The sequence below is a fragment of the Plutella xylostella genome, chromosome 12 (assembly GCF_932276165.1).
Source record: "Plutella xylostella chromosome 12, ilPluXylo3.1, whole genome shotgun sequence".
Lineage (NCBI taxonomy): Eukaryota > Metazoa > Arthropoda > Insecta > Lepidoptera > Plutellidae > Plutella > Plutella xylostella.
The window spans coordinates 971,958-987,413 of record NC_063992.1 but is presented as its reverse complement, the minus strand read 5'-3'; the positions used below and the strand labels follow the sequence as shown (position 1 = coordinate 987,413).

Genomic DNA, 15,456 nt, shown 5'->3' with positions numbered 1-15,456 from the left:
GGAAGACTGTAAGTTCATAAATAAAACTATTGTTACATTTTCAACCATAAAATGAAGAATATTAAAATGCCATGAGTGGACTGAAGGCATTCACAGCCCTTATAATTAGATCAATAAGAAATATAAATCTCAAATATCAACTATTGATGCCAATCTTATGCCAATGAATCAATGGTTATTTGCGCAATTTTCTAATCATAAGAACCTTTAGTAGTAATTATACATTAATTTGATATTTGTTAATAGCTTTCTGAGAAGTGCTGATGTAAGTATACACATAGTAAATCTGTATTAGCCCTATTTATAATTTTTAATTCCTAATAAATAAATACACACCGTTTAATAAAAAATAAAAATTATAATTTACACATTAACAGGAAACTATAACTTTTCATTAAAAACATTAAAATTTACATAACTCAAAAAGTAGTCTACCCCTAAAAGCGAAAGCTAGATTCTTCCAGACCTTTGGGTGGTATAAATGTAATTTATATTCCAGGCCCTGAGTATGTGTGGCGTGCTGCTATTCTACTACGGGTTGTTGAGTGCTATTGCACCGAACTTCTTGTGGCTTCTCTTCCTGAGGGGCCTCGTAGGGTTTGCTATAGGATGTGTTCCGCAATCGTAAGTATTGCTTGTGTTCTTTGATATTATAATATTTAGATCACATTTCATTAGTAAGTACATCAGAAAGATTCACTATGCAATAAAATATATCAATATCATTTTTGTGTTTTCATCAAAACACACTGTACACACAAAGGTTAGCATACATAAACAACAGTTAAAAAGGTTCACTAAAAGACGGGTGTCCATATCACAGTTAATCACTTTCACTAGTGTCCATGTCACAGTTAACTTCACATATACCAGTGTCTATGTCACAGTTTATTCACATCACTTTGCACTTCCGAGATAGGGGGCCGGGGAGCGGCGGTGCCGGCTCGACCCGGACCAGCGAAGTGTGCAGTGGCCGCGGCGATGGCGCCAGCAGCGGCGTGACGTCAGCGGCGGCGGCGGTGGCGGCAGCGGCGTGACGTCAGCTGCGGCGGCGGTGGCGGCAGCGGCGTGACGTCAGAGGCGTGACGTCAGCGGCGGCAGCGGCGTGACGTCAGCGGCGTGACGTCAGCGGCGGCGGCGGTGGCGGCAGCGGCGTGACGTCAGAGGCGTCGGCGGCTCCGCGGGAGTCGCGGTGTCCGCAGGGGTCGCGGATTCCGCGGGAGTCGCGGATTCCGCGGGGTCGCGGGAGTCGCTGATTCCGCGGGGTCGCGGAAGTCCCAGCAGCTGCGACGGGTGTCGCGGCGGTGGGCGTTGCAGCGGGCCGGACGTTTGCCCGGTTTTTCCTCGGAGCAGCTTCAAGCTTCTTGAGAGAGCTTGAGGTTTCTTCAGGTTTCTGGAGGCTTCTTGAGGCTGGTGTTCCCGGTGGCTGCTGTGCTGCGACTGATTTTTCCAGCCAAAATGGCCTCCCTTTATACTTGGCCGAGCGCTTGATACAATGGGCGCTCGCTATTGTTTCAACGAGCGCCGCGCTCGGCCAATCAGAGCATCGCACGGGTGGGAAAGAGAAAGGAAGTGTGCGTGCGAGGGGGACGGATTCTTCGCTGTCCGCAACAAGGGTAACAGAGATTAGGCGAGATGAGCGGAACCCGATAGGCAATGATATGAATAGGATGAAAAGCCATTTAATAAAAACTAAACAGTCATGAATTATCACAATCAGAGCGGTGGTAGCTCAGTCGGGTAAGCGCCCGCTTCTCACGCAAGAGATGCAGGTTCAAATCCCGGCGCTGACATGTACCAATGAGTTCTTTGAATTTAAGTACAATGTATACCATCGCTCTTACGGTGAAGGAAAACATCGTGAGGAAACCTGCATATCTAGATTTAGCACATCTAGATATGTGAACCCACCAATCCGCAGTGGACCAGCGTGGTGGGAAATGGTCCAAGCTTAGGAAGGCAGTTTAGACCTTGGGGATATGCACAAAGGTTCCATTCGAGAGAGCCAGGTGCAGGTACTGTCACCCCCAACAGAGAATAGAATAGAATAGAAGGTAGAACCCATTGCCTATCATACACAAATACTCACCATAAATACTTTAATACATACTTACTTACATTACACACACATTTATTTATTTATTACTTATATTATTATTATTATAAATTAATAGTAGGAATTTATTTTATCAATAAACATGCTTTGAGAATGGGCTGTTGAGTTACAAACCTTTGCTAAGTCGTCGACGAGCGGTAAAAAAACAAAATAAAATCGGGTGGGTATTGCGTTGCGACGAATGATTTCAAAAGGAAGGATACGCCCTTCAGAACATTTTACTCAAACCTTCTTCATATAAGCAAAATAACTGCCATCTGTCATAATTTGTCGGAACTATGTCAGAGCCGAGCTACTTATCCTGACGACGCAACCTTGTACGTGCGTTCATATTTTACCGTCACCGGACAGTAGGTACATAATAATATTAGTGAGTTGCATGCGGACGTCCGTACAAGGTTACATCGTGCGGCCATTGTAGACTTTGGTAGTAAAATAATTATCGCTTTAAAATGTGTTTATTTATTAATTAAGGATGATACGATATTCCATATTCCTTTTTGACCTTCGTATCATAGTTTTTGTAGCCTTTCACAACAAAATTAGGCATATTTACACAAGAAACAAAGACTCATCTCTCCGTCACAGACAACTGTCGACTGAGGACCGTTGGCCCTAAAATGTCTATTTTAGGGCCAACGCGCGGGTGCCATTTTCTTGAGTGGTTTGGTCTGTCCTTACGCAGTAATATATATGTCAATGATATATATATATATATATATAATAAATATATATATATATATATATATATATATATATATATATATTTATTATATATATTATATAATATATATATATAATATATATGTCAACGCAGTAATATATATGTCAATGGTTGCGACGTATAAAAACGAAATGTATAATTTCACATTAATAACGTTCAAAATATATAATGAACGTTACGTATAACAACAACATCTATATTTTCATAAGGTATAAGATTCAATTGGTATAACTTACATTTCATATAATATCAAAATAACTAACACTCACGAGGACTCATATCAATTCGTATAACATACATTACGTATATCAATCAAAATATATACTATCATTTTGTATAAAGTTCTTCTCATATCATTATATGTGTTTAATTACCCAACGCCGTCAAACCCCCTAGCACCAAAACCTAAAGATAGGTGCGACGACGAGCAAAGCGAGGAGGAGCGTGTTAGGTGCACATGTTCGTCTAAACCAAAGCGGAGCGCAGCGAAGCGGAGCGGAGCGTCTCCCAACATAGCTTCAATAATAATAACACTGTGAAAAACCCTAATACCAAAACCTAAAGATAGGTGCGACGACGAGCAAAGCGAGGAGGAGCGTGTTAGGTGCACATGTTCGTCGAAACCAAAGCGGAGCGTCTCCCAAAATAGCTTCAATAATAATAACGCTGTGAAAAACCCTAGTACCAAAACCAATGATAATATATTTTTTTGTTCATTATACATAATGATATTATATCCGTTGAATAATATATGTTATAAACGTTATATATTATGAACGTTATACATTTTAATCGATATATCAATTGAAATTATACTTTTTGAACGTTATTCTTTACGAAATTAAGTATTTAGTAATTATGCCTTTCGTTGGTTATGCACAGTGATAGGTATACTTAATAAATTTATATCACATGGGCATATACCTTGTGAATGTTATACCATTCGTTTTTATACCTCGTATTACTTACCCAATAAAATCTATCCTATCGTTCCTTTTGGCAGTTTTGGCGGCATCGGAAAGTGTTGCAAAATGGTTGCAAATAATAATTATTAGGTATGTTGTCGTAATAATAATGCGGCTCTAAAATGCATGCGGACAGTTATTATTAAATTGTGCATAAAGTATATTGTGCGGGTATAAAAAATAAAGTTCTGCGGCGGATCTAGAAAGGTAGACTTCTTATGCGGTACGAGCATTTGGGTGAGGACTGAGGGTTGTAGGCTTATAATTTATGGTAAAAGTGTCTAAAAAAGTTAAGTACATTATACTATCTAGACACGCGGTAACGTATCAAGCCAAGTTCAAAAACCAAAACTGGCGAGCCGCACCGTGTGTAATATTACCTACACGAACCATTTAGAGACACTTTTGACCCCCTCATAATAAGTAGTATTTTCTCTACACGTCTGAGTAGGCGACACTGGTGGTCCTTCGAATAAAATACACTGACAACTCCCTGAATAATTACCTCTGTATCTTTTCCCCATTCTGGCTCAGCACTGTATAAGTACTTACAAAAAAACTCGTAGCCACTTGTTACAAGAAAAATAAAAATCAAATAGCTGCCAACAAAATAAGTATAAGTATAAATTTTAACTACTTGACAGTAAACATAAATCCCTTTTTGTGTGTGTTTTTAAAGAAACAATAGTAACGAGAGGGATTCTTAATTACACATCATGTACGTAAAAATAATGAAATAATTTTGGAACCCCATCAATTTAATACGGTTTTATCGACAATTTCTCAAAAACTTTATGGATCAACATGGTTTCATGTAGGTATACATCCAAGGGCGTACCCAGGATTTCAGCTAGGGGGGGGCAGCTCATACCTATTTCGAGATGATGGTCGGTCGATTGTAACAAAAAATCATGAAAATTTACTTGTAGTGCGTAGCTAACCTATACCTACTATAACGAATATTGTACAATATTTAATTTTAACGTAAATGCAGGTATTACCGCCATCTTTAAGCCATTTTTGACTTTGAAGATCGAAAAGAAAGGGTTTTGGTTGATCATTAAATATAATATTTTTGTATACGATTATACAGTGTGTTGTTTTTCGGACCCAACAAACTTTAAGGGTGGATTCTACGAGTAATTTAATCGATGAAAAAACCCCCATGTGTTGGGTCAAATCTAAATATTCTAGAAATGGCGGCCATTTTAAAGTTTTAGATACTTAGTTTTCATAAAAAATCATATCTCGAGATTTAATTAAACGCCTTACGGACATGAAATAAAATGATTTCATCGGCAAATAGCCATTTGTATCCAATAAAAATATCCACAACTGCTAAAAAGGTACATAAAATAAGTTAAAAGCACCTAATCTATTTTTTTTGGCGCAAAAAAATTTATTCAAAAATCTACATTTACTTGATTTACTTTGAAAATAGCCCCCTTCGATGATATTTTTATGTATTAATTTAAAACTATTTGAAATAAGCTAAACAATGATACGAAAACCGTAGGTATCTGTACGTCGAGGCAGTCAAGAATTATCGAAAGTTTAAAACACACCTAACGGAGCGCCGCAGCTCAGGTAGCAATCGTCACGGGGTGGCGGTAATACCATCAACTGCTTCTATCATTGAGGGTATTATTACCGTTTATTTTAAATGTTAATTTTATCGTATTTATATACTTGCAAAATCCTTCGAAAATACTTACTCCCAGTTTCTATAACTCTATCTATCCTTAACTGGTAGTTACTTTCATACGATTTTGACAGATTGTTACTTTTGATTATGTCAAAATCGTATGAAAGTAACTACCAGTTATGGATAGATAGAGTTATAGAAACTGGCAGTAAGTAAAAATGTTGAATAAGTTATTTTAGAATTAAAGTCAAGAAAATTATCAATAAATTTATATAAAAACTCTTTTGTAACAAACCAATGTTCTTACGGGACCGATCATGCAACTCTGTCTAAAAACCTGGTGAACCTGGTGAAATATTTCTTTTTCTAGAAAAGCTAGGCATAGAAATTACTGTCTTATTAGATGCATATCACACAAACGCAGGTAATTTGAATCCGTTCTATGACTAAAACCGACTGGTTAGCTCAGTAAATTAATCTTTCTTGAAGGTGGCGGTGATATCTTCCTATTTTTTTTGAAAATTAAATATATTTTTAACCGACTTCAAAAAAAGGAGGAGGTTCTCAATTCGTCGGGATCTTTTATATATATATATATATATATATATATATATATATATATATATATATATATATATATATATATATTTTATGTATGTTCACCGATTACTCCGCCGTTTATGAACCGATTTTGAAAATTCTTTTTCAATTTTTTTTTCTTCAGAATTTTACCTCACCTACAAGGGTGGGTAAAGGGGTAAAAACAGGGTATGAATTACAATTTTGGGCACATATTAACCGATTCTAATGAAATTAAGAAAGTAAATATAGTTCTTATAACAAAAAAATATGATGGTGACCTTGAGCTGATCTGATGATGGAAACGGAAGGCAGTCAGGGGAACTCCTCAACGGTATATAGAAACTACTTCGTGTCTCATACTGTCACATACGAGTAGAACTTGTGTAAACCTTAAATTATTTCTTACATTTTAGTGGTTTTTTGAAGTCGGTTTTTTATTTTTTTTAATTATTATTTTATGTTTTTCCAACACTTGTCTTCATTTTGCGCAGAGTAGGTAACACGTTTTTAATTCCCACTTGGCCGGAAAATTTAAGTTTATTTTATCTTCTAGGGGGGGGCAGCCGCCCCCCCCTGCCCCTACCTGGGTACGCCCTTGTATACATCATATGTATAATTCAGTAGAAGCTTATGTGTGTGTGTTTTCTAAGTGCTGACCTCAATAAAACTGTGTCCCATTAGAGTGGCCCCCTGTGGAGGGGAAAAAGGAACATGTCACTGCTTCTAGAACAGTCGGTTATTAAAGGTCTCTACGTAATGAATACGCATTATTGCATTACTTACCTACAGGGTGGTTCAGTGGAAAGACACTGCTATGCAGATTGCTGAAGGTCACTATAAATAAATATCTGGGGACATCTCTCACATACGGCCATCCGAGTCATCCGACCCCAAGCTAGGCAGAACCTGTGTCATGGGTGTCGGACAGCTGATATATATCTATACAAATACATAGATACATACTAAATATAAATATCAACACCCAAGACCCGAGTACAAAAATATCTGTCTTTAAACAAATATCTGCTCCAGCCGGGAATCGAACCCGGGACCTTCGGCATAGCAGTCAGGGCCACTAACCACTACGCCAATCAGCCGTCTATTCGATTCATGACCGGGCAGATATTTATTTAAAGATAGCAATTTTGTTCTCGATGTGTTTGTGTACTTTAGTCTCTTCTCAGCTCTCATGGCTGATCTCAATTATGTTATATTTGGTGCTCTCATTACTGGAACTTTTTCATCGCTCATGAGTATAGTTAAGTACCTACTTAGTAATATTCCGTTTTTACCCAAATATAAGTAACTGAAAATGATAGACTGCTGATAATGCTGCTGATCTAAATAATTCTCGTGGGCGGTATTTGTTGCGAGTTACCTTCGGACTTTTCAGGAGTACAAGGACGACCAGTAACGCTGAAATTATCAACCACGAATCTTTCTCAGTAAAGGAATTTGTATCACATTCTCTCTAGAAAAAGTTAAGTTAGGATGAAAGTAGGAATAAGTAGTCTAGTGTTTGTTAAGTAAAAAAAATATTTCACCATTTATCGCTCCAATGTTATAGTAATCATTAAAATTAAAAATAAATGATGGCCCTAGAAAACTTATCTATTGGGGTTTATAAACCTCATATTTGAATAGGAACCTAAGGACTTTATAAGTGGTTCGAATAAAAACGATCAACGCCACTGTCCCACTGTTCGCTCACTCGCCTCGGCTAGGAAAAGGTCAGAGGTGAATTGAACTGTTGCTAGCTCGTTCAGAAAGTAAATAAGACGTCTTGAGAAATGAACAAAATGTTCAAATGTCGAGTACCTAACCACCTACGCACGCTGTGGGTGGATCCACAAAGAGATATTATGTGTAGAAAGAGGCAGCATTGGTTAATTAAGCCTTTGTAAACTCATTCTGAGGGAATATGAGTGGTTTAATATTGTTGAAATTAAAATAAAGGGGGGAATTTTATCAATGAACTTACATATGAGGAAATTCGCTTAATTATGCGTCCCCGGAATTTGACAATCATTACAGCTTCGACTACGTCATTAAATTGAACTTACATACATACACACATACATAATCACATATGCTCACGACTGTAATCCCCGAAGGGGTAGTCGCTGTACGATTGTACTCACGTAATAGATCGCGAGCTGTATCGCTGTTTTTGAAAGAGTACAATGCACTTAGGGTACAAGTCCAGAATCTAGTAGTGCAGAGTAAGTGGTATGATTGTACTTAATAATTATTTCTAAAGAATTCATTGATACATGGCAGGATTCGAACCCACGGGCTCGTGAATGAGAGCCGAGACCTTTTCCGTTAGGCCGCGTATAACACCACCACGACTAACATTAAACTTAATTGAAATATAACATAAAATAACCTTGAAACGTAGAAACCTCTAGAAATCGTCAAGAAAACTCCAAGAAGTCTTATCAAATGTCAAAGTTTCAAGAATGTATTTCAATTAACTTTTTTAAGAACCACCGGATGGTGCAGTGGAGTGGAGTAGACACTTTTGTGCGGAAGGTCCCACCCAGGTTTGTTTTCCAACGGACGGCAAATTTGTAAACAAATTATCTATGCATACTTAGTGGCGATTCCCTGAGGAGTGCTTAAGTTTCATTAGTCAGTGTGTAGGTAAACTTTTGTACCTTGTCAAACTCGCAAACTGCCAGCCAATTAATAGATTTACTTAAGTAGAGAGTGAGATTAGGTGCCTTATTGTAATACAGGAGGGTTTTACAAAAGTAGTGTAAGTGCTGAGCATATCTGTAATTGGTACATGTTACAGAAAAGTACCCATCTAACCTATTTCGTAAGTGTATTATAACATGTACTGTTGATGTGCCATATTAAATAAATAAAAAAATAAAAAAAAAAAAATAAAAAAAAAAGTAGTACAGTAAACCGAAAGACGATAAGTCACCAATATTATTTGGTGTAAGACTTTTCTTGGAAATCTGCGTTAAAAAATGTAGGTACTCCAGTGCATCGAGCACCGGATTCGATACTATTTTCGAATCTACACGAAGGGTCACTTTTACCAAACGCTAAACGTATTTAAATCAAATTTTAAATACATTTTGTACTAATTGACAGACGTATGACAGGCTTCTAAATACGTTTAGCGTTTGGTGAAATTCCACCTAACATATGGAAAAAACAAATGTCACTTTTGGAACTAACGTTGCCTTACATTTTGACAGTGACAGTTGACGATACGCAACGTAAACGGAGGTTTCGAATCCTGTACTCGCGACTCAGATAGTTAAAAGTCACGTAGCCACCAAAGATTAAATTAAATAGCGTTTTTTTATGAATATTTAAAAGTCATACAGCAATAGTTGTTTAGATTAACCTCATTAAGGTAACCATCCACCTTTCAGCTTCGTACGCAACGGACATAGTGAGTGCATGCGTGAGTGAGTGAGTGCGTACGTATTCTTTGTATCTTATTAAACGTTTCGTCTCAAAAGTGCGTCGTCTACTTTCCTCGGCTTTCCCGAAACCGGCGACAATCCGTTTGATGCGATACGTACGATACCGATAGGGGGACGCTTACCTTTAGTCACTTCCTTTCGGCTTTTACCACTTTTGCCATTAACCATTAAGACCGACTTTTGGCCTATCTTATTTTTAAGTTTGGTATGTGAATGTGTACCTACTTATTTTTTGGTGGTAATAAAGTATATTGTATTGTAGAACTAGTCTGTATAAAGGAAAAAAACAACAAAATACATTGAAAGTATTCTTTAATATTTCATCTTTTCACGCAAGTTTGTCGTATTTAATAGCTCTATGTATTCGTATATTATCTTTCAACAAAAGTTCTATCTAAAGTACATTGTTATATTTCACTGTAGTTGAAAAATAAACTTCTAATATTAAAATACAGGAACGTTACTAGACATTTCTATATAAAATATAGTTTAGGCTATTTTCAGTTTGTATTATTGTATATCTAATAGGTATATTACAAGCACAGCAAGGTAAGAGCATCCATTCTATTATAAGTATATCATAATTATTATCTGCCATTTTATTTGAACAGAGAGTCGAGTTACTTGTCCAACTCATCTTGCCTGTCTCGGCCTGTCGTTATAAATATAAAGATTTACAATAATGCTTTCTATATTTTTTTGTATTACACCATACATGGTATTGTTACTACAGCATGGACTGGATAATTGCATCAAGTTCGTAGTAGGTAAGTAGGTAGGTACTAATATTATTTCAAATAGGTAGGTATACTTATGGAAAAATTTAATCATACAAAATTTGGCTTAAAACGAACGAATACATTACTGTTTTGACGACAGTAATTATTTTAATAGTAATTTTAATAATTGCTTTATCTAATAATACTTTACAGGTCACATTTATTAGGCTACTTTTTCATTAGGTATAATTTTGAATAAATACGTAAGAATTTTAAACCCAATGGGATAATGACATTACTTGAAACAGATATGTATTTTATACGTGATAGTTCGGATGAAGTTTTATACAAAGTTTGATGGGATCTTATATTTATATAGAAAAAAGAATAGAAAAAGTCTTGTGTCCTTCAGGGATTAGTGTTGTAATCTGGGACCGAGACGTTTTGGAGGGAATAAAAATTTTCTTAGAAAGAACTACGAAAGTTTTCATCTCTATATAAAGTCTTACAGACCTTCTGAAGTATATAAAAAGTACATTTTAAAGCTGTAAAGCTACAATATCACCGAATCCTCCGCCCTTCGAGAGAATCATCAAATTCATTTGAGAAGTGCGACTCCCTCCCGTGTTGCTTCGCAAAATGAGACTATTGTCCGCAGAACCAGAGAGCTAAAGTTTTAAACAATACTCAGCGCCTTCGTTTCAAATTATTTAGGCCAAATTTACAAAAAAGAGATTAGAAAATGTATTTTCTCTTTTTTTCACAGCTAGACATCAGTTAACTTCTCAATAGCTTGCGCCTAAACAGAAGTACATATATATTTTAATAGACACGTAACTATCTAACTAAAGAAAGACTTAGACATAATCAGTACAAATATTTACAAGTCGCACGTTTTTTAAAACATGTGCATTCATTTTAGCTGCCGACCGAAGGGTACAACATTTCTTCTTCCTATAAAATAATTTCATGCAAAAACTCTCAACAAACAAGCTTCCTTTTAACGATTATAGTCACACTTTGTACGATCATGTATACCCGTATGTGCTTACAATTACCTATCACCTAAAATAACGAAGTAAAGTTCGGAAAGAGAAGATAAACCGATCTCTAAAATGATTAGGAGACAAGTTTTCTAATTATATTTTACAGCGGGCATCGCGGTATTCATTCTTTAGAATTGTAACTTTTTTTTGGGTTTTCTTTTAGTTTGCCCAGCTTGCCTGATCGATTGGACGATCTCAGCCCTCGTATTTTTTATTTACATTGTCTATATTAAGATTCAGTCTCTTGAGTGTGGAGTGAGCGGGTGGGGGGGGTGCCTAGGTCCGGATGCGGTGCTTGAGGCCGCGCAGCTCGGCCACCAGCCCGCCGTCCGTCGCCACGAACCGCTTGTCGATCCTGCGCGCCTTCGTCTCCTTCTGTCAACAAAACAAACAACATTACAGACCTCCATCTGTAATCGTAGATATACAATCGTCATGTACAATCGCCGCCCCGTCCCACCTGCAGTGACGAAGGCATTTGATAAATTGGAGCGCCGTCTCCCCCCCCACTGACCCGCCGCGCGCCACCCCCCGGCCCGGTCGAGCTATTTTTAGCCACAAGAGTTTCGATGGGGGAAAACGTTTCTTCAGGAACAGTGATTAAAGAAAATGAGTGTGACGGGTGGGGCGACTTACTTGTGGGTGTGTTTTCGCTTCGGATTCGAGGAGTTGGCTGATCTTGTCGTAGACGGAGTCCTTCTTGTGGTGGTCGCGGTGTGCGGGCGCGGGACGCGGGACCGCCACCTCGTCCTGGCCCAGCCGCGGCCGCGCCGTGCTGGCGGGCGGCGCCGCCGTCGCGCTGCGCTTGTTGCCGTTCCAGTTGATGAACCCGTCGTCCATGGGGTAGTCGTCATCGTCGAACCGCGGCGCGGTCTTAGGCTCGTGGTAGAACGGCTTGCCGGCCAGAGCTTTCAGCTCCCTCACATCTTCGTCCTCGGCATTCCTGGGTGGTTCCTCGTAGTCATTGGCCGCTTGCGCTGTACGCGCGTTCTCGCGGCGCCGCTGTGCGTCCTGGGCCATTTGGGTGAGGATGAGGTTATCGAGGAAGGCGGCGTTGACGTCATCCATCTCGTTGTTCCTCCAGCTGGGCTCGGTCTCGCTCTCGAACCAGGTCTCCTGCCCCACGGGCAGCGAGGCGAGGCGCTCCTCCTGTCTCACGGGGTCCTCGTTGGCGTAGTGGCCGAAGGAGTCATAGTAGAAGGGGTAGGGCACGCGGCCGTACACCTCGGGAGCGCTGTGGCGCGGCGCGGCGCCTCCGTAGTAGTAGTGCACCTTGGGCGCGGGCGCGGGCGCGTAGTAGTAGTCGTCGTCGGGGTAGTCGCGCGGCGCGTAGGCCGGCCAGGCGCCGGGGTAGGCCTCCGCCACCGCCAGGCACCCCACCACAAACGCCCACATCACACTGTTAACAAAATATTGCACTATTAATGATAGGTTAAAGGCAGATAAGACGGAAAGGTTGTCTGAAAGGATGAGGATTATCTATTCTAGTTGTTTCTGTTGGTACACAATTTTTCATAAAGGTCAAAGGTTACGAGCACGACTTTCGAAACAGGAAAATTCCTATATTTTTTCCGCGATTTCTACTGTTAATTTCGACATTTTCGCAACAATCCGAGGCACTGTAAGCGTAAATCCACCCACCTGAGGCTCGGTGTCTGCATGATTCACTTCACTTCACTGGTTGTTGCTCATGGAGCGAGCAGTAGAGAACTGTGTGGGCTGGAAGGGGTGCGGAGGCTTTTATACCCGGCCGCCCACGCGCCGCCTACACGTTCTCAATGAACCCCCCCGCGCCCGCCCCCGCGCCCCGCGCCGCCCGCCCACTGGAGATACTCGACTATCGATCGCTACAGATTATTCATCTGCTGCACGGCTGAAGCGCTGAAGCGCCGCGGACAGGCGGACGGCGGCGCCTCTTTGTCATAAATAGAATTCGACGAAAGAATCAGTTGTTTAGAATTGCGCGCTTTTTTCTGCGCCGTCCGATTGATTGGAATGGCTTTGTTGGTTGCGTTTGTTGTTTTATTTAATTAGGAGCTTCTTGTATTATGTACTCTAACAAATACTTCGATTAAATTTAAAAACACTACTCTTCATAATTGTGTAATGCCTAGCAGTTGTACAGTCATTATTAGTACCTATAGGTTGGAGGACTGTAAATTAAACGTCACAGGTGGTGTGCCATCATCAATTTTTAAATTAGTAAATGAAAAAATAATTGTATATATCATAGGCTATACCATAATAACAAGCCCATAATAGGTAAAAACTATAGTAAATCTTCATACTTTTGGCGAGTGTCAACGTATAAGTACAATATGTACGTAAGTTAACTACGGACATATCTCACATATTCTTGAATGAATCCAACCCACGTAGATTTGAACAGAGTAATATTTCCGCACTGCACTCGAATCCCATTCTTATCTCACAAGTAATAGAGTCTGCCATGCAAACTTGAATCGGGATACACGAATTCACTATTTCATTTAACCGTTCTTAATGGAAACGACATAGAGTTGAGTTTTCGGTGGTATTGAAGTAAATATAAAGGGGTTTATTATGTCAGACGCATTATATTTCCAGGGCCTGGCAAAAGCTGGCACAATGGTGACATAAACTGTGTAGGTGGTAGTTTTTTGTTCCAAATTGAAATCCAAAACTTTTACGGTCTTCCCAGGTCTTCCTCATAACAAACCTTAACTAGCAATACATAAAGTAAAACAGATGTTCAGCACAGTCAAATATAATCGTATGAACATTCCATTTGCATACATATGCTCACGACTGTAATGAAAATGAAAAAGGTATTTATTTAACCAACTTAACAATCTGACACCTTAAGTGCCAATTTCTTCATTCTCGGTTAGAGCAGCATAACCAGGGAGTAATGGTAAATTTTTGACACATCTGTCATGAATTTTATATGGAGATGACGTTTAATTTATAAATCAATCCCTGTCGCTTAGATAACCGACAATGGAGAAATTGGCACTAAAAGTAATAATAATGTATTATTGGTTACATGGCTTCCATAGTAGGTCTCGAGCTGAATCGCCTTTGTTTTTTATGGTACTTATCTAGAATGTAGATGTGCTGGTTTCCTCACGATGTTTTCCTTAAACGTAATAATATGTGGTACATTTCAAAATTGATGTATTAAAATGAATCAATTATAAAGTTTGCAGACGAAACCAAATAAATTTTACAAAGCTTTAACTTTTCTTTGTAGTTTGTATAAAATTTGTTACATCTTGAATGAAAAAGAAATGTAGAGAAGCCTTTAAAGTTAAACTTTGGAGTTGGATTTTTTCTCTTTACTCAAACAATATTGATGAACCACTTACAAACACGTAAACATCTTATGAAAGTTCTGTTTCTTATTAAGTTTTTTTTTTAAATTAAGTACATTATAATACATTAAATGCTGCAAAATCTCTTAGTCCATCCATCCAAAGGTTGTCTGTCAGATATTGGTTCAAGTGATAAAACCCCCTTTTGTACTTGTTAATTTTATTACTATTATCTCTATCGACTGCAAGCAAATCATGTGCTACGAATATTCGTAGCACTTTGCTACGAGTTACGTAGCCGTCTGCTACGGCTACGAATATCGTAGCAATAACTTCTACGAAAACGTGAAAGCACGATTACAATAATAATATTTTCATCGAATTTAATTATTTATGGTTAACACTTACACGGAGCTGCTGTGTTGTGGGTGTTATGACCTCCGATGACGTCAATGTTAAATGGGTGGTAATGACAATAAATTACAAGGTTTACGGTTACTGTAACAAAGTTACGTGTTCATAAGTACTATGTTTGAATTATTTAATAGATCAGTACTTAGCAGAACCATACCAAGTTATGTCAAATAATAGATATAGTATATTTCTCTCGGTTTCCTAAATATAATGCAATGTTCACGACTGCTACCCTAGAAAGGAAGTTAAATGTACCCCTCAACAAAAACCCACCATTCAAAGCTTTTTCAACAGCTTAAAAAGCTTCGTCCGACAAAAGAAAAATACACAGAACTTGCCTTGGCTGGCACTACAATAACTCTTGACTCAGGCCACTCAATGCCCGGGCGAATTAAAAACAGAACCACGTTTGAAAAAAGAATGCCACGACGCGATACCGCGGGCACGTCTATTGGCGGCTTCCTATTGGCTGCTCGCCAGCTGACGTCACGGGCGGCTGACGT

General features: G+C 38.8%; 1 protein-coding gene across 1 annotated transcript; it reads right to left on the bottom strand.

Annotated features, from left to right (window-relative positions):
• Positions 1-9,776: 9,776 nt before the first annotated feature.
• On the bottom strand, positions 9,777-13,046 carry LOC119694000. Its single transcript, XM_038119304.2, has 3 exons — positions 12,888-13,046; positions 11,883-12,645; positions 9,777-11,621 (listed from the first exon to the last, which is right to left on the bottom strand). Exons 1-3 carry the CDS (start codon positions 12,905-12,907, stop codon positions 11,523-11,525), a joined length of 882 nt encoding a protein of 293 aa, XP_037975232.2. The 5' UTR covers positions 12,908-13,046; the 3' UTR covers positions 9,777-11,522.
• Positions 13,047-15,456: the final 2,410 nt, after the last annotated feature.

Excerpts from the sequence above, each read along its gene's own strand:
- LOC119694000 (XM_038119304.2), bottom strand. The coding sequence starts at position 12,907 with ATGCAGACACCGAGCCTCAG. Across the intron at positions 12,646-12,887 it reads ATGCAGACACCGAGCCTCAG|TGTGATGTGGGCGTTTGTGG; the intron begins GTGGGTGGATTT and ends TTTTGTTAACAG. Across the intron at positions 11,622-11,882 it reads AAGCGAAAACACACCCACAA|AAGGAGACGAAGGCGCGCAG; the intron begins GTAAGTCGCCCC and ends TTTTGTTGACAG.